Source organism: Lagopus muta, chromosome 21 (genome assembly GCF_023343835.1).
Source record: "Lagopus muta isolate bLagMut1 chromosome 21, bLagMut1 primary, whole genome shotgun sequence".
Classification (NCBI taxonomy): Eukaryota; Metazoa; Chordata; class Aves; order Galliformes; family Phasianidae; genus Lagopus; species Lagopus muta.
Window position 1 is genome coordinate 4,025,946 of NC_064453.1, and position 22,877 is coordinate 4,048,822.

The window sequence follows — 22,877 nt, forward strand, 5'->3', positions numbered from 1 at the left end:
AAATACGTGCAAGGTGGGCTTTACTTGGTGCTCGTGGTAGGGAGGACTGTGCTTATAAAGGAGCAGAGTAAGACTGACTGAAAGGATGCAGGCTCTTTTTTTTCTCGCTATGTAGTTAGAATGAGAACCAACATAGAGAATGTGATCTTTAAGTTGCTCAGATTTCTCTGCAGAGAACCTTTCTCCCATATGAAGAGAGGGGAAATTGTGATTGTCACTCCCACTAAGTAAGGGTGAGAGATGCACCTTCCTCACTATTGGCAAAGCCAGGCCAGAATCCAATTACACTGAAATGCCATCATTATTTAAATCCTTTTTACTGATCTAACTGAAGTTAGAAATAGGCCTCAGTACTCCCTGTTTATCTGTTTTGCTTGTTTGTTTAATCATGAGGTTATATTTGGATGCCCAATGATGTTGGTTTTTCACCCCAAGTGCTTTTGGGAGACAAACAGCTGATGGTTTCGGAGTTTGTTTGTACCCCTGAGCACACTTAACCTAGAGCAGCAAATAGTTATTGTATTGCATTTTCTTTTTTTCCTGTGGGCACACTTAACTCAATATACACGATGGCTAGTACCATGGTACTGCATTTGGCTGCACCCATGGGCACTGTGAATTGCCAGTGTGAGAGAACTGGTGAATTAGCTAGCTGCCTGCCTGCTGGTGTAGTTACTTCAAGAGCAATACTGCTGTTATTTGCTTAAATCTAATAAATGTGCAAACTAACAGTAGGAAAACGCTGCAAGAATCCCTGTTTTTACAGAAAACATCACATCTGTTTAATTCTAAGGTTGGTTGTTGCAAAATCTGAGGAATGAGCTGTAGAGGCCAGAGTTTCTCTTGTGAACAATCACCTTTCTTCCCTTTCCCTGTACAGGCAGCAAGCTCACTGCCCTCCCCTAGCTCTTACCTGCACAAATCTAGCACAGGGTTGATGTTTACTCTGCTCATTAATAAAATTACCAGCAGATGCTCTGTCAGATAGAGGTCACTTTGGCTGAATGCCACGACAACCTCTTCAAACAGCATGATTGCTAAACTATAGCTTTGACTTGAAATGGTGCAGTAGGTAATGTTGACATGCTGCAATTACCACTCAGTCCTCACAGCGTGTTCAGACAACACTGACTACCTCCGTGCTGACTTGGCAACACCAGAACTGGGTTTGGGATGCGTCTTGTGGATGGCTGGAAAATGTAGGAATTTCAAGAGAACGCCTACGTGAAGCATTAGCTTATCTCGTCAGCCTGAGCCTTGTGAGTCGCTCTCAGAACTCTGTTGGAAAACGGTAATTAAATGATAAGGCTGAGTCTAAAGCTACAAGGGCATAGATGGGCCAGGTTTCGATGGTGCCAGAGCCAATTTTTACAATTGCAAATTCAAAGTGGGAGCCTTAAATACTCAGCAAATCTCTGCATTGATACAAGGAACTGGATTGGCCCTTCCTAGCAGTAGTCATCTACCTCTACTAATATTGCTTTTTTTTTTTTTTTTTTTTTTTTTGAGAGAGAGAGAGAGAGGGAAGTGCAAGGGAAGTCAAGTTAGGTGGGAGCACAGCCCATGTGTGGATGGGAGGAGAGGCACCAAGAACAGGTGGAGACAGAAGCTGCAAGGAGCTGCTTTCCTTACCACAGCACGGCACAGCCCGCGGCTTCAGCCCCCTCAGCCCTGCTGCCCGCACACACAGGGCTGCCGGGCTGTGAGCACAGCACGCACACAGTCCTGCACGGCGACTTTACCTCAGGGAGCCAAAACAGCAGCAGGACAGGAGCGTCCTTCAGCTGTCGTGGCTTTCGATTCAGGAGATCGCTGTGCAGTACGGGAAGGTTTAACTTCCCTTTAAGTAAATAGAAATTGGGATTACAAAGGATTAAACCCTCTTAGGGCAAACAGCGCTACAACAGCCAGCACAACCTACGTTACACACCTAGCAGCCGCACCGAATGGCTTTACGAGGCCGGGCAGAGCAGACAAATCAACGCCGCCCCTCTCGCCGCGCAGTGAGGAAGACGCACGCGGCGGGAACGCCTCGCGCTGCCCCGCCCCTCCCGGCGGCCTCCGCGCGCTCGCGCATGCGCGGCTCGGTCCGTACCACCTCCGTGCGCGGGGGCGCCGGCGCGGACTGCCGCCCCGTTCCCTGTTCTCGCCGCCTGCACCGTTCCGGAAGTTCGGGCCGCGGCTCCGGCTCGGCTCGAAGGCAGCGTGCCTCGAGCCCGACCTCTTCCCCCAGGCCGGCGGCGGCGCGCCGATCTTCCCCTCCGCCTCCCGAAGTGGTTCGCCCCGCGGCCCGGCCTCCGCGGGGGGCGGCGGCCGCCATTTTGTGCGGCGCGCGGCGGAGGCGCTGACGGCTGAGGACACGGCGCTGCCTTCCCGCCCGGTGAGGCGGCTCGGGGTTCTGCGGACGGGGCCGCCGGGGGGGGGGTCGGGCCCGATGGGCCGCTGGTCATGCGGGCGGCGGGGCCGGGGCCCGAGCCCTTCTCGCGGGTCGCTCCGCGGGCGGCTCTGAGCCCCGGGGCGCCGCTGCGGGGCCCGCGCTGCTCGGGGCGGGGCGAGGCGCTGCCGTTCCGTGCGCGGCGCCGCTCCGTGCCGCTGTGTATTGGCCGCGATCGGGCCCGAGGCGCGGAGGCCGGAAGCCGACGGCGCGCTTCGCTCGGGCGGTTGTTTACGCGTGTTTCTCTCCCACGCTTCAGTGACTTCCAGCGAAGATGTCGGAGTACATCCGGGTCACGGAGGACGAGAACGACGAGCCCATCGAGATCCCCTCGGAGGATGACGGCACGGTGCTGCTGTCCACCGTGACGGCGCAGTTCCCCGGGGCGTGTGGGCTGCGCTACCGCAACCCGGTGTCGCAGTGCATGCGGGGCGTGCGGCTGGTGGAGGGCATCCTGCACGCCCCCGAGGCCGGCTGGGGCAACCTGGTCTATGTGGTGAACTACCCCAAAGGTTCGTGCCTGCGCCTTTGTGTTTCCTTATGAGCGTGCTTTTAGTCGATGCGTGTCGAGTCCTCGCGTTGGCAGAAATCCTCTGACTTTACTCGTGTTCGTCCTGCAGGTGAAGTTGAACCTGCTGAGTTTTCAGATGCACACGAATCTTTAATTCTTTAGCTGCAGAAGTGCTTGAATGACAAAGTTCTATGTTGTGCTTGGGAGAGCTGCAGCCTAATTAGAACTTGTAAAGATTGCTGGCTCTGTGTGTGCTCACAGACGCTTCGAGCCATGCTTTGGTCACAGCTACCTTTTGAGATAAGTGCTGAGGAAAAGAGCAACCAAAGGCACTCTTTCCAGAATTAGAAATGGTCTTCTCATTCAATATTCTTGTTAAAAACCCATCTTGTTCTCATCCTCAGAGGACTCTAAACATTACTGGGTGGTCCTTAAGTGAACTAATGCAAAACTAACTCAGAATGTATTTTTGAGGAGGATTTGGTAAAGTAGTTCTTTCTTTCCTCACGCTTGCAGTTGGGTGTGGGTCGTAATGATAACCTCCAACAGCTGGCGTGTGTTCTTCTGCAGTCTGCACTTTCTCTTATTGTTGTCTGGTTTTATACCACACTGTTCAAGATTAGTGGAAGCAGTTTCCAAGTTTACGAGGATAATTTCTAACGTACATCGTTGTATTCAGATAATAAGAGAAAAATGGATGAAACAGATGCATCATCAGCCGTGAAGGTAAAACGAGCAGTACAGAAGACTTCAGACTTAATTGTCCTAGGTTTACCCTGGAAAACTACAGAACAAGACTTAAAGGAATACTTCAGTACGTTTGGAGAAGTTCTCATGGTGCAGGTAAAATACTTTTTGAGTAAGGAAAGATGTTGAGTCGAAATTGGGGTTCTGACGATGCCAGTAGAAAGAACCAGAGCCATGTATGTGCAGAGCAGATTTGAAGCTGTGGGCCTCAGTTCGTAGGTAGTTTGTTCCATGAGCCTTGTAGCTGCAGACTGGTGTAGGTACAGGTCAGAATATTTGGGAGTGGTAATCCATGCAGATCTGCCTAATGGGTACAGTATATTAAGATCTGTTTATGTTACCATTATTGATTGTTGAAGCTGAGAATGTGTCTATTTTTCAAACTTTGAAACAAAGCCTTACTAAATTAATTCAGGAACAGCATGTTCCGTGCTCTAGGTTTCCTCTGTGTCACCACTACCTCACACAGCCTGTGCAGCATCTCCTGTGCCAGCTGCAAGCACAGTGCTAGTGCTGCTGGTCTGGGACAGGCACAGCTGTGGTGACCTGGCCAGGCCTAGGGGCTCTTTGCTGAGAGAAGCTGAAATATAAGCTCGCTTCAGTTTTCTTCTCTCTTCTCATGCAGGATATTTTTATCCTCCCAGAAAGGGAAGATCTCACTGCCACGGAAATGCTCTTATATCTTTACCGTCTGTTACCTGGCTGTGTCCCACCTGCAGCTATGTGTGGTTGCTTTGTTTATACAGCAAGTCTGCCCATGCCATTACAGTGTTACAAAATAATTATATCCCAACGCTGGTCCTGCTGCTTCAGTAACTAACACTGGGGCTGAAGGCAGCCAGAATGCATTACATTTGTAGGTGTCAGAAGCCTGTGCAGTGACTGTGTAATAGCAGGGCTAGTTTCATAGGAAAAGGTAGTTGAGTACAAGGGGGTAATCAGATCTGAGTGCATCCTTCCTGGTGACGATGATATCAAGACTGATAGAGAAGATAAATAGTAAATAGCATGCCATTAATGTCGTCAGTATGAGCACAGTGCTACTGCGTTCTGTTTTAAAGTCTGCTGTTTTATCCTAGGTTAAGAAGGACATTAAGACCGGTCACTCAAAGGGTTTCGGTTTTGTTCGTTTTACGGATTACGAAACCCAGGTGAAAGTCATGTCCCAGCGCCACATGATAGATGGCAGATGGTGCGACTGTAAGCTTCCCAACTCTAAGGTACTTTCATATTTATGACTACCTTTGTCTTACCTAACATTCACAACTACTCTTCTTGAGCCACTGTGCAAAGTGAGCAGATGAACACATTAATAAAAGCCCTGGTTGTGGTTTTTGGGTTTAGGATAAAGAAAATAGAGGAGGTGGGTGAACAGGAAGAGAATGAGGTGTTGGGGACTCAATTTCCCAATATAAAATTCAAAATAATGTGTTATCAACATGCAGCAGTATGTTGCTTATCTTGTCTGATGCACGAACAGAGGAGGCAGAATATATAAACTATGGAATATCAGTGAGTCTTTTCTGATCGTGTGCATATGCAGTTAAATGTACAGCACAGTGACGTGTCCTGCACTGCCTTGTCACTGTCTGTAACTGACTACCTTTATTTCCCTGTTCCCATCTGGACCAAGTTGCAGACATGCTCTCTGAAGAGAATTTTGGAAGTCTTAAGCTTACAAGTTCAAACTTCGTTATCTTCAGTCTTCTGAACAGCGGTCTTCATGTTAGAGTTTTCATTACTAATTATACTTCTCTCTTCAATTCTCTTCAGCAAAGTCCTGACGAGCCTTTGCGGAGCAGAAAAGTGTTTGTTGGGCGCTGCACTGAGGACATGACAGCAGATGAACTCCAGCAGTTCTTTGCTCAGTATGGAGAAGTGGTAGATGTCTTCATTCCTAAACCTTTCCGAGCTTTTGCTTTTGTTACATTTGCAGATGATCAGGTACGTGTTAAAGCATTTTAACCTCATGTTTAGACAGCCTGTGTTTCAGTAGCTGGGTGACCCTTAGGGTCCCTTCGGTGGTGTTGGCCTGGCTGAGGTTAGGTTACTCAGATGCTGTTGTGCATACAGCTTTTATACTGCAGTTCTGTAGCAAACATGAAGATAGAACACCTCATATATACACATATGCTTCTTTTCAGGTTAAATAAGTATCTGCTTAGGATCACACGGGCTTATTTTGTCTTGTACTACTAAATGTTCTGATTAAAAAAATATAATAGCCTACGTTTAACTAATCCCTTATTTTTTGTAGGTTGCCCAGTCTCTTTGTGGAGAGGACTTGATCATTAAAGGAATCAGCGTACATATATCCAATGCTGAACCTAAGCACAATAGCAATAGGCAGTTAGAGAGAGGTGGAAGATTTGGTGGTAATCCGGGAGGTTTTGGGAATCAGGGGGGGTTTGGCAACAGCAGAGGAGGTGGGGGAGGACTGGGTAACAACCAGGGCAGTAACATGGGCGGTGGCATGAACTTCGGAGCCTTTAGCATCAACCCTGCCATGATGGCAGCAGCACAGGCAGCCCTGCAGAGCAGCTGGGGGATGATGGGCATGCTGGCTAGCCAGCAGAACCAGTCAGGGCCGTCGGGAAACAACCAGCCCCAAGGCAACATGCAGCGGGAACAGAATCAGGGCTTCAGCTCAGGAAATAACTCTTACGGTGGTTCCAACTCGGGAGCAGCAATAGGCTGGGGCTCAGCTTCCAACGCGGGGTCCAGCAGTGGGTTTAACGGAGGCTTTGGTTCAAGCATGGATTCCAAGTCGTCAGGCTGGGGAATGTAGACGCAGTGGGCTCTCATACTGACTCTGTGGTGGGAAATCAAATTTTTCTAACGCGTGGTAAGTATACTGTAAATTACATATAAATTTTTTCCAAATCAGTTTGTTCAATGTGCGGTATATTCAGCAGTATTTTTGATGTCTTTCTTTTGTAAAAAACATACAAACAAAAAAAAAAAAAAAAAAAAAGGAAGAGGAAGAAAGGTAAAAGGAATTTTATAAGTTTTGTTACATAACTTGTTGGAATACTGAATGTTTGGAAGTGGACTGCTGTTTGCCTGAGAGGTAAACTAACACTACAATCAATAGGAAAGGGTTCTCTTGTAGTACTTTACCCCTCGTTTCCTGGCTACCTGAATTCTTTGCATGTTCAAAATGGAAACCATTGGTCAGAAACAGCATTCTCTCCCTCTCGTTTTTAATTTGATCCCACCATAAGAATCTCCAAGTGCCCCAACTGGAGAACTCAGTGTTGTTTTTCTGTTTCGTTTGGTTTTTTTGTTGTTGTTTTTCTTTTTTAACACTGTCTCCCCTCCATACTAAAGTACGATATGAAGGCTTCATTTAATCTCCGCAGTTCATCTCATTTCAAATGTGTATGGAAGAAGCACTTCATTGAAAGCAGTGCTGTAAATATTCTGCCTTAGGAATACTTCTGTCTACATGCTTTCTCATCCAAGAATACTTCATCACACTGCACATGCTGCGTCTTAGACGGTGGGTGTTCCATTTTTATCCGCTACTCTTTATTTCATGGAGTCGTATCAACGCTATGAACGCAAGGCTGTGAGATGGAACCAGAAAGCTGTTTGAACTTCTGAAACCTTGTGTGGGATTGATGGTGGTGCCGAGGCATGAGAGGGCTGGTATGAGCGAGAAAAAAGAGAGCGCATGCGGAGACCTGGTGGTGCATTATGGGATTTTATTTTACTTGGCGAGATGTCTCTCAATCCTGTGGCTTTGGTGAGAGAGTGTGCAGAGAGCAATGATAGCAAATAAAGTACGAGTGTTCTTGCATTCAAAGGACATCCATACGTGGAAGACTTTAAGTGGGTTTTATACCTAGTGAATCAATTAGCTGAATGTGTTTATGTGAAAAGAATACTTGTATTTTTTTTCCCTTATGTCAACTGCTGTGAATGCTGTATGGTGTGTGTTGTTTTTTTTTTCTGTTAATGATCTGTAAGTGTGGCAACGTGAATTGAAGATGGTGGGGTTTGCGATGAGAACATTGAGCTTGTGATGCGCGTGGCAGTAGCTCCTGCAGCACATCACTGGTGAGCTCAGTGTGCCTCTTGAGGGTGGAAGCTCTGCTGTGTAAGATACCTTAAGAATGCTGTTTGCTGCAGTTCCGTGTTTGGATGCTTTTTATAAGATTTGTCACTGTAGGAAATTCTTAAATAAAACTGATTTAAGTAATATGTGTCTTTGTTTTGCAGCCCTGAATGCAAAGAATTCATAGCAGTTAATTAATTTTACCCTTTTGAGATGAACTTCTGTAAAGTTTTGTTTGCAGCAATTCAGCTTGTTTCAGATAAGCATGCTCTAAAAGTTGGCAAGTCAAATGGAGCCACCACGTGTCGCTACCTGACACCCAACTTAACCCACTGCATTTTTGCATTGCTCAGCGATACGTAGATATTTAAAATCCAGTTCCCCAAGTTTGGGTATCCGCACCTAGAATGGTAAGCAGTTCCCTCCACCTTGCATCTGTACCAAGGGAAGTTACTTCTATTTTGAGGAGTAGGGGCTCTTACCAGAAGTGTGATGGAGGGGAAACAAACACTGTCAGATGTGCTGACGTCCACAGCACCTCCTGTGGGGGTGTATTTTTAGAGCAGTCCACCAGTGGGAAGTAGGGCTCTGTGACACTTCCAGCTCAGAAGACGACTATAAACGCAGAATTAGTCACAGAAAAGACTTCCTAGCTAAATAAAGCATTAGTGAATGTACATGAGTTTGACAGAAGCTTTACCTGAAAAAAAATGGATTTACTGCGAGTGCAGAGGGCCAAATAAGAGGCAGCTTCTTAACAAAGAGCAGGATCTTTCAGAGCAAACTGCTGGAAGATTATTTCCTCTGGTGGTAGGAACTTGAAGAATTGTTGAAGCTATTTGCACTTGCAACCCACTAAAGCTTGATCCATGTTTTTACGCAATGTACCACTGTGCTGTAGCTATGCAGCTTCAGTGTGGATGTTAACACAGTTTGTAACAGATTTGAGTTAGAACTGAGTATCAACGCTTGTGAACAGAAGACCATCTAAACAGCTGCACTACTGTTAGTTTTCCATTTTAATTGCAATACTAAATCAGCTGGCTCTCAGTGTATACCTTAAGTGGTTTGAAGAGGGGTTGCAAAAAACAGGCTGAAAATTAATCCTGTGCTTGTTCATATCCCACTGCAAAAAGTTGCTTAAGTCTTTTTTTCTGCACCTAAGTCAGAATAATATCCAAACTCTGTACCATTGTGAATTTTGCATTTTAGCACTTGCACTATTACCAGCTACTTCTGCTGAGTAACACTTAAAAATGGTATTCTTGGACCTCCAAAGACTAACTGTGACATCCCTGCAAGGAACTTTATGGTAAGTTTTTGTGATTAGCATGGCTTTATTTTTATTTTTTTCAATTGTCTTAAGCCCAGGTTTAGGCTTTAAGAGGTGGGTTGGCGGTGCTGAGTAGTCCTCTGATAACTTCAGACTTTCCTGACCCTCAAGCAAAATCGTTGAAGGTTTTTGAAGAGTTTTCAAGTTTTAGTGCTATTTTCTAACTGCTTTGCATACTCCAGTGTTTATAAGCGAGTAAATAAAATACTATTGATTACATATTGAAGTGGTCAGTCTTGTTTTTTTTAAGAAGGCTTCAGTATTTCTAGAATAACTCAGCTCAGAAGAGAATGTGAGATAACAGAGAGACAGTCTCTTTACGTTATCAGATAAGGATATACCATTTGGGCATGCTTGATAAAAACCAATTACTGCAGAACATGCATAACTCTTACTTCCAAGTAGTTCTTGACTGTACTGATATTATGTATTTTATATACCCAAATGTGAAAGCTTGTTCTGTTCTAAAGCTATATTAAGAGAAATGGTTTCTACAGCTGACAGCATGAAGGCCTTCAAGGTTACGGTTGTGCAGCTGTGCCGCACTTCAGTACAGCAGTAACCTAGGGAGCCTGAGAGGTTTCTCTGTACGTGTGCTCCCCAGGTACGTAGGGCTACTGGGACTCTTCAACTACCCATCCACTACAGTGGTTTAAGGTACCTTGGTGCTGCTCTGCCTGCTTTCTCTGGACGTGTTCGTTCAAAGCTAGCTGGTAATGCCGCAGTCCTACACGAATCCACAAAGCTATTTAAAAGAAAACAAAATAGATCTTACTGAGTTTTTAAAGAGTAATTAAAAGTCTCGAGTTTATTTAAATTTACAAAGTTGCCATATGCTTAATGGTCTTTTAACAATTTCTGGGACAGAACAAAAATGAAAATTGATGCTCAAGTGTTCGTTTTTTTTGTTTTGTTTTAAAGAACAGTTGAGCCTAATAATAAACATGCAGGATTTTGTGTTTTTGAAGTATTTAAATAGTCTACGTAATGTAATCCAAGAACCAGTGAAAAGCTGGTAGGAATTAGCAGTAAAAATCGACTAAGAGTTATTTGCAATGATGCTTTCAATCCAAGGAATGTAACTCGTTACTCTGGTGTAGACCCCATACTGCCCTGCCACAGCACAGTCTAAAGCCCAGGACACAACACCAACAACAAACCATTTTCTGGTCTGAACATCCAAGAGCACGAGTGGCCCCCCGCTGTCGCCATGGCAGGCATCTCTGCCCCCTTCCTCAGCTCCAGCACACAGCATGTTGTCTGTTACCACAAGAGGGTTGCCGTTGTGTGATTTACCTGCATATGCATCTGCACACACTTTCTGGTTGATAATCATCAATTCAGTGTACAGCAGTACCACAGAAGAGCTCCTGGTTTCAGTTCTTCCCCAACCCGATACAGTTACTGTGTCGTTGGCTTTCATTTGAAACCTTTCTTCTCTTCCAGGTAAACAAATGGGTGAGATAGTGGTACTCACGGGGACTTTATGTTCCAATTTAATCAATGCAATATCATTGTCAAAATTGACAAGATCATTTTTGTAACCTTCGTGAATAAAAATTTCTTCTGCCTGGACTTCCTCATAGTGAACTGAATATTTGTTCAAAATCCCCAGTTTAATCTTTAAAGTTGAGGGATTTCTTTGCTCAGCTACAACATGAGCAGCTGTTAAAACCCAGCTGTCATACAAAAGTGAACCACCTCCTAATTCTCCACGCTCAGTAATTAACATCACTTGCCATGGAAATTGTCCAGGGTTGGCTCTCCTTCCTCCATAAATACGTTCTACAGCTCCAGTTCTTTGCATCCCACAGACTGTAAAACAATGAACGCAGCAATAACGTCAACGTTTTAAGATTTGGACACTGATTTATTGCTCTGGTATGGGTAAAATTAAGTTAATGATTCTAAATGTAATTCCAAGATTACTCTGAATGGTAGAATTGCTTCCAAATGAATATTTGATTTAGCACACACTTTTCATTAGTCGGTACAACATACAGCTTTTGGAGAAGTTCTGTAATCAAGAGATACCGTTTTGCTGAAGAATTTGGGCATAGAGAGCTAAATGCATTTGTGCTGAATGTAAATTAAGGTAATTGGAATATATGGACATTCTAATCTAAAAGATAAGAGGAACAATTAGGCTTTTAGATTGTAAAATGTTTCTCCCAAAAGTCATTCTTTGATCTTGAGTAATTTTACAGTGTAATTTAGCAGTTTGAGCATTAAAAAAAAAAAGTGGCTTTTTCTCTCTCTCAAATACTTCTGGAGAGTGATTCAATTTTCCTGTCAGAAGCGATTCCAAGCAATTTACAGGCAACAAGAGTTTAGTTAGCCATGAAGCTGCAGGGAGCTGGGATAAATTGGAGGTTCAGCTTTTTACTCTCTTCAAGGGAACTGAACCACTGAGTTGATGGCATTAATCTCCAATGCTAGCAGCAATAGAGAGCCTCAGATAAGACCAAGACTTGTAAAAAATAGTTGTCTCTGTACCCAGAGCAGTGAGTATTAGCTGGCAGTTCGTTAATGATTCTTCCATAACCACTAATTGCAGCAACCTTAGTAATCCATGTGTTACCTGGTTCACAGACAGGCAGTGTTATTTCTCCCTTGGTGTTCTTCCAAAATCCATCATCACTGCATATATATTTACCTGCAGCTCAGAGACAATAAAAATGGGAACAAATGAACAGAAGAGATGCACATAGTTCTCGTGAGTCCTAACACCTGTGGAGCATTGTCACAGCATTGGGCTCCTACACTGTTTAATGCACTTCTGAGGAGTATCACCTCCCCTCTGGCTGTTTGCAGGTTCAAACACTACTGCAGCCTTTGCTACCACCCATGCATGTAATGCTGCTAACTGGAGAATCGTTAAGAACGGGTTAAACCTACAATGGATCATTAATTTAGTCCGCCTGGGAACATTTCAACATGCTTAGGTAAAAGTCCTTAAAAATACAGGTAATATTTCCCACAGATGGCAGCCTCTCACCGTGTTTTGGAAAGAGAAGTTCCTTGAGCTCTGTGACCTACCGCTGCTGTCAGCCCTCATGGTGTAGAAGGGGGCTGCACACTGGTACTGAATGGCAGCACTGTAGGTTGTCTTCTCAGGCCCCGTGAGGTACACAATGGCGCCGCTGTCTATGTCCGCAGGCTGGCCGCAGTCAACAACTACAGCAGTACAAAAGATGTAAGGAAGTCTTAAATACTAAAAGCCAGTGGGTTCGGTGTCCACCTCACCACGCTTCTTTTGTGAGATACAACCACCAGTGCCTTCCAGAGATTTTAAAGAATGGCAGAAATTGAAAATTCTTTCAACTTGCAAAAACTCAAAGTACTTTGACAAGAAAGGGAATGGTTAGCAAGCATAAGAAACTGCTTCTCATACTGCCATACCTATCGTTGTCTTTATAAAACCTGTCTTGTATAAACAAATATTGACACAAATTTCCCAGTTCTAATGTTAACATAGACTTACTGATGCACTTTGCCATGGGTTTGTTCCAAGAAGCATTCTTTTGACATTCTGCTACAAAAGACATCACAACATTTTCATTCTCCAAGAAAAATGAATAGAAATAAAAGGTCATATTAATTTCACATCAAATTAGGAGGGTTAATTACAGAAAAGCAGCACCAGCTACACGTTTATTTGCTCATTCAGAAAGGAAAAAACAGTAATTAGATTTTTATTTGCTTAAAATCTCTCTACTACAAATACTGCTTTAAATGTATATAATTCCTATACTGCCACTATATTAATAGTGGCAGTATAGTTAATAGTCTTCAATGTGTCAGGGACAGCTTACCCTGTCTAGAAATGTGAGACTAATTTGTATCTTCTGCAGGCAGCAGTTCTACCATTCACAGCTGCCTGCTCTCTAGCATGGACACGCAGTGCCACTCAGTGCACTGCAGGGACATGGAGTGCAGCCTGCATCCATCCATTTTCACACCACTTCCCCTTGAACACCACCCCTCACATCAGTTTTGTTATTCTCAGTTTCTACATAAACAGTAAAGGTGTGCAACTACTAAATCAGACAGAGTATAAAATAATTACTGAGAAGAGTCTGCGTGCTTTGCTAAAACGCAGACACTTAACCCTGACTGTGAAGTTTTGCTGTGTGCATGTGCAGCCTAGAACAGCTAGGAAGTAGGATGCTGTTGAGGACTAAGTGAGAAATGCTGTGTTCAGTGGGAATGACCGAGTTACTAGCTGTAACTTCCCAGAAGAGGTGCAATAACAAATGAAAGAAAATCAATTCTCACTTACTTCCTGAAATCTTTTATAAAATTATTCATTCTTCCAGCATAATTATAAGCTAACCTCCAGTGTTCAAAGAACATCAGCCAGTACACAGGCATACAAAGAAACAATTCTTTGGGAAGGGTATCAAGGACAACTGCTAACAAATGGAGCGTAATGAAAATATCTCAGAACTGTTGTATGTGAGCAACAGAAACTGTTAATGAGAAAAGGCACCCACATGTTTAACCCCTGAGAAATTAATCACAATAGGGCTGACAATGCCATGTTCACCTACTTCAAGCAGCACGTATCCAACGTCGCAAGAGAGCACATAGTGGTCACCCACGGTGTACCGTGCTTGCACTGGTGCGATGCGGCCATAGGGTGGTGCTTCAGGACTGGGGCACGGCAAACCTGGCACCGGAATGACAAGAAACTGCCCTTAAAGTGACTTTGCTATTTACTGCTGGAGGCTCTTAAGGAAAAAAAAAAAATTATATATATACAAAATATAAAAATAAACGCACTTCTCTACCCTTTCTCTACACTGTTTCACTCACACAGATCTACAGCTACTGAGAACAGAAGGAAGAACTGTGGGCTGACACCAAAGGTGTGCAGCGGCCAGCACAGAGCCAGGCTACGCTGGCAGGATTCACCCAGTGCATCTGCTGCCTAAACACACACCTCACCTCTTGTCCAGGTGGGAAATTCATTCCCTAAAATAACACCTTATACCAAAACTAGAGGTTAACTGTAAGGATAGCACGAACCCTGGAATTCTCTCAAAACTCAGTTTCAAAAGTAACTACTGGGAGCTACATTCAATAAGGTAGAAATTCAAGGGTGAAACTACTGTTTCAAAGCACAGCTATTTGAGTGCTATTCAGGCCTTTCCAGAATTAAATTCTGGGAACAGTCTGGATTTGAGAAGTGAATAGAGGTCTACCCACCTGCTGCTGTGTATTTCACCTTCCATCCAGTGTGTGCTCCTGACATGTCAGTTATGAAAGTAATATTTACAACACTGGTCTGTGTCTCAATTTTTGCAGGCAAAGTCTTCCCGCAGAATGGGCCAAACTGCTTTTTGTGTGTTTCAATCTGAAAAGAAGGCAGAAAAAAAGTAACAAAACAAAAAAATCCCCACCTCTATATTTACACCTCCGCCCATGAGGCTTATAGAAGAACAAACTAATTTTAAATTCCTTGAACTTGAATGGCCCTTTCTTGCAAAGCATGCAAAGGAAAGGCAGGGAGTTAGAATGACAGCTTGCCACTGCAGTACCTCACAGGGTCTTTCCTCCAAGCATCCTAACTGCTATGGAATTCCTGGGAAGTGATCACTGGGTCCATTGATAGAAAAGCAAAGAGAATGGAAAAGACTTATCTGAGCCCCCTGGTACCACTGGGATACAGGCAAAGCTTGTGATCATCTGAAATCTTTCAGGTCATTAAACACATGTTTGCATTTGTTCTTCGGGTGAATTTCCCAAAGATAAAAGGTGCTGAAAGAATACAACAACAAAACTGAAGAGATGGGAAGAAGAAACGAGTGAGGAGAGACACAGAGACACAAAACGAACGTGGCAAAACACAGGCTGGGGAAGATGCAGAATAGGAGCCAGTGTCTCAAAGGCTGTGAGGGAGCCCCACCCTACCTTGAGTACATCGTAGGGGCACAGCACCTCAGGGTGTGCCTCCACATTAAAGGTCTCCACGAATTCCAATGTGATCAGAAAGCCATCTTCTACCTGGATACTGTAGCTGCAGGTGCTGAATGGGGGATAAGGTGCTGGATAGTCAGGGCTGGCAATTTCTCCAGTTCTTTGAGTAAAAACTTGGTTCTGACACTGGGCTAGAAAAAGTAATGGAAAATGATTGTGTTTATATTAATCCAGTCCAGCCACACTGCTAACTGCTATGCATTTTTTCTATGCTTGTCACTTAGAGAAAGTTTCAGAGCCACAATTTAATGACCTCTGAAGGGAAGCAACAGTCACACGTTCTACCGGCAGGCATCTGTGACGGCTCAGAAAGCTGTGCTCTGCTCGGGCAGGGCTGCAGCACAAGCACTATGCAGCGCTGCCACCTCAGCAGCAGTGTGGGGGAGGACACCAACAACAGCACCGCTTGGATGGGCACAGGGCTGGTGCCCAAAATGAGTGCGATAGCTGGAAGCTCAAAACATTCCAAGGTGTTAAACTTGCAGCTTGTCTCCTGCACCAGAGCGTGCAGAGCCCTAGGACAGCTATCAGCACCTCAGTTCCAGAGGCCTCTGAATGAAGCTTTCTTTTTAATGCCTTTGCTGCCAGACGTTTAGAATGTAATTGTATTTTCTGAGCAAAACCAGCTGGGCCTCTTGCAGACACAATTGGAGCCACAAACGCTCCCTGCCGCAGCGAGGAGGAACAGCCACAAGTGCCCTGAGGATCTCTGCTTGTTGACAGCATCTGATCGCTGTGAAGTGGTGCTTTGATCAGCTGGGAACAAAGCCTTTATGACGTGCTGCAAAAGCTGTATGAGCAATCCTTCAGCTGATGAGGAACGCAGGACTGGCTGATAATACCGGAATATTTCTGCAACACTGTGATGCTGAATTAATTCCGAGAGGAAAATCGCTTCAATCGTATCATCAAAAACACGACGCGAGCCTCCCTCAACAAAAATAAAATAAAATAAAAAGCCATTATCCAGTCACTATTTACAGACTGCCATCGGAAGTAAACCATCTGATTTAAGGTTGTCAGTTTAATGGAATAGGACCAGATTTTAAATGCGAAAATGAACATCAGTGTCTCTTAACTGGGGATGTCATCAGCCAGGATTCTAAGCCTTTTTACTTCGGACAATGAAACCTGCTTCCTCCGTACACCTGAGCAACAGCACTCCTTACTACTGCAGGAACCATTTGGATGTAAGTGATCGCTTGGAAAGTGGGAATGTGTAAAAAAGTTCTTTTTGTTTTACATCTGTGTGACTCTTAGCACAACCACAATACTGTAACACAAGTAACGTCGCGTATGGGCACCCCTGTGTGTTTGTTCTAGCACAAGCAATAACTTCCTGCAACAGAATCTACCTTTACCAATCTGAGTATGCTCCCTTACACAGCAGATTCCATGCTCAGGGAAAAATGGCTTTGTAGGCAATAGGAAAGGACTCTTGATGCAGAACTAACAGCAGAGTTCAGATTTTAGCTTCCCAATGATTTCAGTAGGATGTTAGGAGCATAAAGAAACAAACAGTATTTCTCTGTCCATCATCCCTGGAATTTATGTGCAACTAATCTTGTTTGACATAAACCTATCCATCACCACAGTGACTATGTGAGCTCTGCTCTGAACTCGCTGTCTTATGATTTCCAACAAAACTTATCAAGGCACAGAGTGAACCAGTCAATAAATACTAATAAAGGCTTATCCTGCATAAACCCAGCACTCTCATTATTAAACCCTGGCTGAAACACCCCTCTTGGTCCAAAGAAACACAGAGAGCTCGACTAATGCACACAGAGGTTCTGGCTGCTCTGCACCAGCAGATATCAGTTGAGCTACAATGGGAATTAAATCTTTTCCTTTCATGCTGTACCAGCAGGTTTTGGTTTTTTTTCCTCTGCATGCATGTTTCTGTAATTCACTCATTCTGCCTCAAACTACAGAAGCATTTGATGGCTATATGAGAATAAAGCACATTTTCCAGCACACTCTCCTGAGCTGCTGCAGGTGCTGCTTACAGTACTGCCAGTGACACACAGTGTCTCTCCCCAGGCATCAGGTCCTGCTGCAATGCTTCCTTCTACCTGCTGCAATGCTTCCTTCTACCTGCTGCAATGCTTCCTTCTACCTGCTGCAATGCTTCCTTCTACCTGCTGCAAACCCAGGTTAAGAAGCACCTCAAAACCTACCTGATGTGCAACTTCAGCAGTTGATAGCTCACAGCCATCTCAGCGGAAAAAAATCCATTCCTCTTAAAAACTGACATCTCCTCATGTTGACAGTGTCTGTCCCTGTTCTACAGCCTCCAGAGCAGTCTAGAGGCAATGATAGGAAGAGAAAGGAATAAAAGAATAAAATCCTTCAGTGTGGAAAAAGACTCTGTGTGAAGTCTTATCCTAAACACACGTGCCACAACGTAACAAGTACTATCTTCACACCCCTAATGCCCTTAGGAAATCATTAGAAAGGAAAAACCTCAAATCTAATGCTAATTCTGCATCGGAATCCTTCCCTACCTACAAAGCCTTCCTTACTTACAAAACCATTTTCTTCCTTCAGCATGCATGGGATCTACTGTATAAAGAAGAGTACGCAGGTTGGTGAAGTTAGATTCCCCTGCATGAAGCTCAAAGCTAGAAGGCAGCATCACCTGGCTTCTATTTACAGGAACAACCAATAACTTTCTTTCCCTAGAGTACATTTGAAGGAATATTATTAGGCAAAAGCTCCTCATAAAAACATGAGAAGAGGACATTGTTTGGTAATATGTACACATATATACATGTATGTAGAGATTGAAAAACACTACGTATAACTATCCAGCTCAGTTTCCAAAGGTGGTTTTACCTCCTCTAGTAATAAAAGAAGCAAAGGGACATACAATGAAATAAAAAGAAATGATACAAAACTGGTAATTCTTCATGCTTTACTGTATCTTTCTTCTTTACCTTCAGATTCCTAATTTTGATGGGTGATTTTCACCATATGGTTTGGAAAATGTGTAGTCATCACCAATAAACTCTGGAGTTCACATGGCCAAAACTAGCTGACCCATCAGAAGACACTCTGTGCTAGTCAAAGGAAATTTGCAGCCTGAAGATGAAAAAACCTAGACTGGACCTTACTTTTCTCATTACCTCCTCAATGCAGCTGCTGGGAGATCCCTGTGTCAGGGCAGTATCTTTATTATCCATCAGTCTGCAAGGAAGAAAGTCATAAACTATTCAGCACAAAAAGGATCAAATAATTTCTGAACATCTCACAGCAGAAATACTGTTCCTTGACTTCTCAGTCTATGCTTTAGAGATGTCCAGAGAGTACTCAATTATGCTCAGGCCATATTTTATTAGAACTGCAGTGAGCTGTTTGCCAGAGGCTTCATTCTGAAAAATGACCCCCTCAAAATTTGCAACTCCACTGTCACTGGCTTATTAGGTATCTCAAGGAACGTGGATCATAAATTGTACCACTGAACCACTGACAAAAACTCAAGCTGCTTTGGTCACAAATTCATTGTGATCATAAAGCAGCTTCTGAACAAAATTAAGCACAGAGAAGTAAGTCCTGGTAATCACTTGCACAACTCCACCCCCAAATCAGCTCCTGCAGCATCTCTCTACCAGCTATTCACCTGGGCTGCTCAGCTCTGCCACGTTCAGCTCTCACTCGAGATTATCATAATTCCCTCCACAGAACTGGGGAACTGCGGTGTCTGACAAAGCAGCAAGCATGATGCTCCTCCAACGCGCTGCAGGAAAGCAGCCCCTGCCCAAAGATAGTATAGTCAAAAGGAAATGAGGCAGAACCTATCAGTGCCACAATGCCTTTGCGCTGCACCTATTTTGGTCAGGGCACTGCTGACTGCACAAGTTCTCTCCGAAGCTGCCCTGGTGACATTGACATCATTTTACCTAATTCCTGTCAATCTGAGGCTTTGTTCATCAGAATGAACTTCGGCAATAAGACTGGATTCACAACAGAGATATGGCCAGAGGCCTTCTTTTATCAGCCTCCATTATCTTCTTCCTTCTTTCACTAGTGACACACAGGAAATGCAAGAAAATGAATGCCCACAGGATACCATGAGCTTTCAACAAGTAATGGCCTCTTTATTGGCTGGAGGAAGGAGGTCTGGGAGGCAAGGAAACAACAGAAGCCTGCAGCCCCCTTAGTTGGACTGCAACAGGAAGGCCACAGGGGAGGGCAAACCAGCTTTTTCCAGCACATCTGTATCCATCTCTGCCTAAGCGAGGAGAAGCTTAATTATTTCACGCTGGAAAATAAAGGAAAAAAAAAAAAAAGCCTGTCAATATCAGAGCACTCAGGCAGGGACCAAAATCAAAGGGGCAGCTTTTGCCCTCATCTCTTAAGGACGATCTGCAGAGACCTTTGCTTTGCAGCCCAGGCCAGGGGCTGGAACTTTCATCTGAAGGCCCCCCCGAAATGTGAACAAGTTCCAACTCCTCATCTGTGCCATAGTAACTCCCAATGCATGGCTCCACCTCTCAGCAGCATTGTAGCCCAGCCCTTCCATATCACCAATACATTTCTGTTACAAGCCATCGCTTTAGGAAGGAGAGAGTGAACAATGAATAGGTCTGTTAACGCACCAAAAACATGAAGAGTTTGAATTCTGCATCAGATCCAGACAGTCATGGCTGGAGAAGGGTTGTAATGGGGTAAAGGTGGGAAGCCAAATGTCAGTTAAGCAGTGCAAGTTACAGCCAGGTCTGATTTTCAGCACTGGGAAGCACAAACTATTATGACAATTTTTGTGAGTATTGTGTGCTGGTTCTTTTCAGACAGGATTCAGCTCTAAGTGGGCAAAGTTGCACTCACAGAGGATTAATCTGATAGCATGTGTAGGCACACAATTCACTGCAATGTGAATCCTGAGGAGCTGATCACTGCATTGATTCAGACTTTCCTGCCTACCAAATGATAAGCCTTCCCCAGCTGTGCACTGAACAACACAGCCAGGCAGGAGTCAGCTGGGTAAATCTCACGCTGTATAACCTCCTGAAAAAGAGACTTGTGCTTGGCCTTGTCTTTTATTTAATGAGAGGATGATTGTATCTGGTTGTATCTGGTGTCAGTGATAAGCAGACTGCACTACTCCTCAGCCTGGGTCCCTCCAGGGACAGTAAGCAAAATCTTTCTCCATTAGACTTGGCAATCTGATTGTTAAGTTTTTTCAGCACATCTACTAACTCAGGTCCAGAACACTCAGTCCCTCAGCACCCAGACAGCATGATATACTCAGTGCTGCAAGGCTGGCTGCACTGGCAGCCATAAAGTTTGGAAGTATCTGTAGTGGGCAGCAGACAATGAGTTTCTTTCTTCTCTGTTCAGCCTGTCTGCAGCTGAACACAGGTGCATGCTGACTAAGAAGTAGCCAAAAAATGTTACCTTCACACTCTGACAGCCACTGGCTTCTCTTCTGGACCTGAAAACTGCCAATGCACCATTTTGCTATGACACAATGTTGATTGCCCTCATGGCTGCCATTAGCCCACAGCAAACCACAGTCACTGCTCACAGCCCTAAGCCCCTACAGCTCCTCCAGGCCCATAGGGGATGTTAAAAGCAACAACAGTAAAAGGCCGCTTTGATTTTGATGCTGTGACTAAGTTTAGGCAGATGCTGTAGACAGGAAAGTATCTCTTGATCTGCAAGAACTCACCTGTGCACGTCCTCTTGTTCTCATGCAGTATGTACCCAATCCGACAGCTGCAATAGTAGCCCCCCACATAGTTGTGACAGAAATGATTGCAGAGGGGCTCACCGTCAAACAGCTGTTTGCACTCATCGATATCTAATGGGCGAAGCATAGAAGAATGAGGCAATCAACACCTTTTAACTTTGTTTCACTTTGAGCAACATCTCCATACAAGACCACCTTCTGTCACCTAACACAGGAGCCACAGTGTGTGTGAGCACATGGAAGCACCAACCCCACCACAGCTGTTTCTCTTCCACCCACAGGAGGGGCTGCGCTCTTACCTTCAGCAGCATAGAAGGCCTCAAAGCCCGTGAACGGCTTCTCATTGGAGTAGTCAGACCGAAATACAACCATGAGGGTGTTGTCAGTAGAGATGTATGTTTTGTTGCCTGGAGCCTCCTCAGTGTCAGTACTATCCCTTCCGCACAGCGTGGCCAAGGTCTTCCCATTGGAGCTTAGCTGCAAAACAGAAATTTACCAGATGATCACAGAGCTTTGCTGTCATGCATTGGAGAGCAAGTGCTTAATGGAATGTGAAAGGAGGTTCAAGACATTTCTAGACTTGCATGTTCTCAAAAGATGCTTCTGGAAATGAACCCAGATACAGCGACACACAAGGACTTTCCTTGTTCTCTGTGAATTAAGCTCCCCTTTTCTTTTCAGAGGCCTCCCACAAAGCTGTGAAGCCAATCTGGGCTCCCAGCACCATGCTTTGCTTATTGTACAGAAAGTTCTTGTTAACTTCACACTTTCAATGACAGTGAAATCTTTGTGTACAGCAGACCTAAGTGAGGACAAAGCTAGAGATAACTGGGGTAGAAAGGTTTCATACACTGATACATTCAAAACATATAACAAAAGGTCTCTTTAAATTAGTGACTCATGTGCTCTATGATTCACTTATTACAGTCTGATCTCTTCATTTATCTCGTGTTTGTAATGTAAGACAGATGTTCTGATACATGGGTCATGGTCATGACAAAATTGCATATACTACAAATGATCAGAAATGGGTTTTCTGTCCTGTCCAAAGAAAACCACAGCAAGAACACAGCAATGGCAGCAACTTGTCATATTAAATTATGGAAATGAGATCTTCCAAAACAGTATCAAGTCCACCTGATTTGGTTCCATCAGATGCTAAAGTACTGTCAGTACATCACCTTTGCAAGCTTTCTCTGTACACAGCTCCCTCATCGATGGGACCAGGTCTATCCAAACAACAAACCGAGGCAGTGGTGGGATGGCCTTAAATGAGCAACAGGGCTGCCTAGGCTAAGTATGTGGAGCACAAACATTTCAGGGATAGTGCTCACCATGCAAGCACTTCCCAAAGCCAGTATCTCTTTTTCCTGACGTCGTTTCTCACATTAGCTAGCAAAAGCAGACAGCAAGGGTTGCAAATGCACGTTTGGACAAGCTGACGGTATCTTGTTTGGACTATCGCTTACACCTTTGCAGTCTCCCATTATTCCTCTGTAAAGCATTACATGTTAATTTAAAGCACACAGTGGAACTTTAGAAAAATGAAGCTCAACTGTTGTCCTGGGCAACATCTCAAACTTTTTGCTTCGCAAGAAGGGAATTTCAGAAATTTTGAGCACAAAACCCCCAAGTTCTAAATGTTTTAATGCGACAATCATGGTCACACAGGCCTCCATAAACACATCATTTATAAATCAACCGAGCCTGAACTTCACTAGCATACTAGAAGCAACTGCTTACAACAGTTCTGTTGGCCCTGCACGTGGCCAGGATCACACACACACAGTTTTAAAGAGTGCAGCAGGCCACACAGCCACCTGCCCTACACATACCTTCACGTAATCGTATTCACACTGGTAGGACAGCTCCAGGTTGAAGTGGGTGAAGTAGATGCGGACAGCATATCCTCTGGGGACGGTAACATTCCACGTTCTCTCCTTGTGATTTGGGTAGGTACCGGGGAAGTTAGGAGATGTGATCCTCCCATACATTTTCTGCAGCACAATGCTGCTGTTTACTCCACCACAAAGCACAGCTAGCAAGAGAAGCAGCCTGCCTCAAAGGAACAGATGAGCAGACATTGAGTGTCAACTCAATCACACCCCAAACACC

General features: G+C 44.4%; 2 protein-coding genes across 21 annotated transcripts in view; one reads left to right on the top strand and one right to left on the bottom strand.

Moving 5' to 3' along the window:
* Nucleotides 1-2,112: 2,112 nt before the first annotated feature.
* Nucleotides 2,113-7,898, top strand: LOC125703297 (TAR DNA binding protein). Of its 2 annotated transcripts, XR_007380829.1 has the most exons (7): nucleotides 2,113-2,380; nucleotides 2,694-2,946; nucleotides 3,625-3,788; nucleotides 4,772-4,912; nucleotides 5,466-5,636; nucleotides 5,950-6,537; nucleotides 7,055-7,898. XR_007380829.1 is itself a non-coding variant. In XM_048967598.1 (6 exons), the coding sequence occupies exons 2-6, from the start codon at nucleotides 2,709-2,711 to the stop codon at nucleotides 6,478-6,480; spliced, it is 1,245 nt and encodes a 414-aa protein (XP_048823555.1). In that variant the 5' UTR covers nucleotides 2,113-2,380; nucleotides 2,694-2,708; the 3' UTR covers nucleotides 6,481-7,898. The 2 variants fall into 2 exon arrangements, 1 of the variants encoding a protein (XP_048823555.1); XM_048967598.1 differs by having other exon boundaries at nucleotides 5,950-7,898.
* Nucleotides 7,634-22,877, bottom strand: part of MASP2 (MBL associated serine protease 2) — a 28,539-nt gene continuing 13,295 nt past the window's right edge. For 5 of the 19 annotated variants that reach the window (XM_048967588.1, XM_048967584.1, XM_048967586.1 and 2 more), the window contains exons 2-11: nucleotides 22,598-22,817; nucleotides 21,062-21,239; nucleotides 20,742-20,873; nucleotides 15,002-15,198; nucleotides 14,297-14,444; nucleotides 13,639-13,757; nucleotides 12,570-12,648; nucleotides 12,125-12,262; nucleotides 11,667-11,741; nucleotides 7,634-10,900 (exon numbers count right to left, since the gene is read on the bottom strand). In XM_048967588.1, coding sequence (XP_048823545.1) covers nucleotides 10,125-10,900; nucleotides 11,667-11,741; nucleotides 12,125-12,262; nucleotides 12,570-12,648; nucleotides 13,639-13,757; nucleotides 14,297-14,444; nucleotides 15,002-15,198; nucleotides 20,742-20,873; nucleotides 21,062-21,239; nucleotides 22,598-22,756 — 2,001 coding nt within the window. In that variant the 5' untranslated portion in view covers nucleotides 22,757-22,817 and the 3' untranslated portion in view covers nucleotides 7,634-10,124. The other 14 variants (XM_048967585.1, XM_048967591.1, XM_048967587.1 and 11 more) reach the window with 14 other exon arrangements.

Excerpts from the sequence above, each read along its gene's own strand:
- LOC125703297 (XM_048967598.1), top strand. The coding sequence starts at position 2,709 with ATGTCGGAGTACATCCGGGTCACGGAGGACGAGAACGACGAGCCCATC. Across the intron at positions 3,789-4,771 it reads GAGAAGTTCTCATGGTGCAG|GTTAAGAAGGACATTAAGAC; the intron begins GTAAAATACTTT and ends GTTTTATCCTAG. Across the intron at positions 5,637-5,949 it reads TTACATTTGCAGATGATCAG|GTTGCCCAGTCTCTTTGTGG; the intron begins GTACGTGTTAAA and ends TATTTTTTGTAG.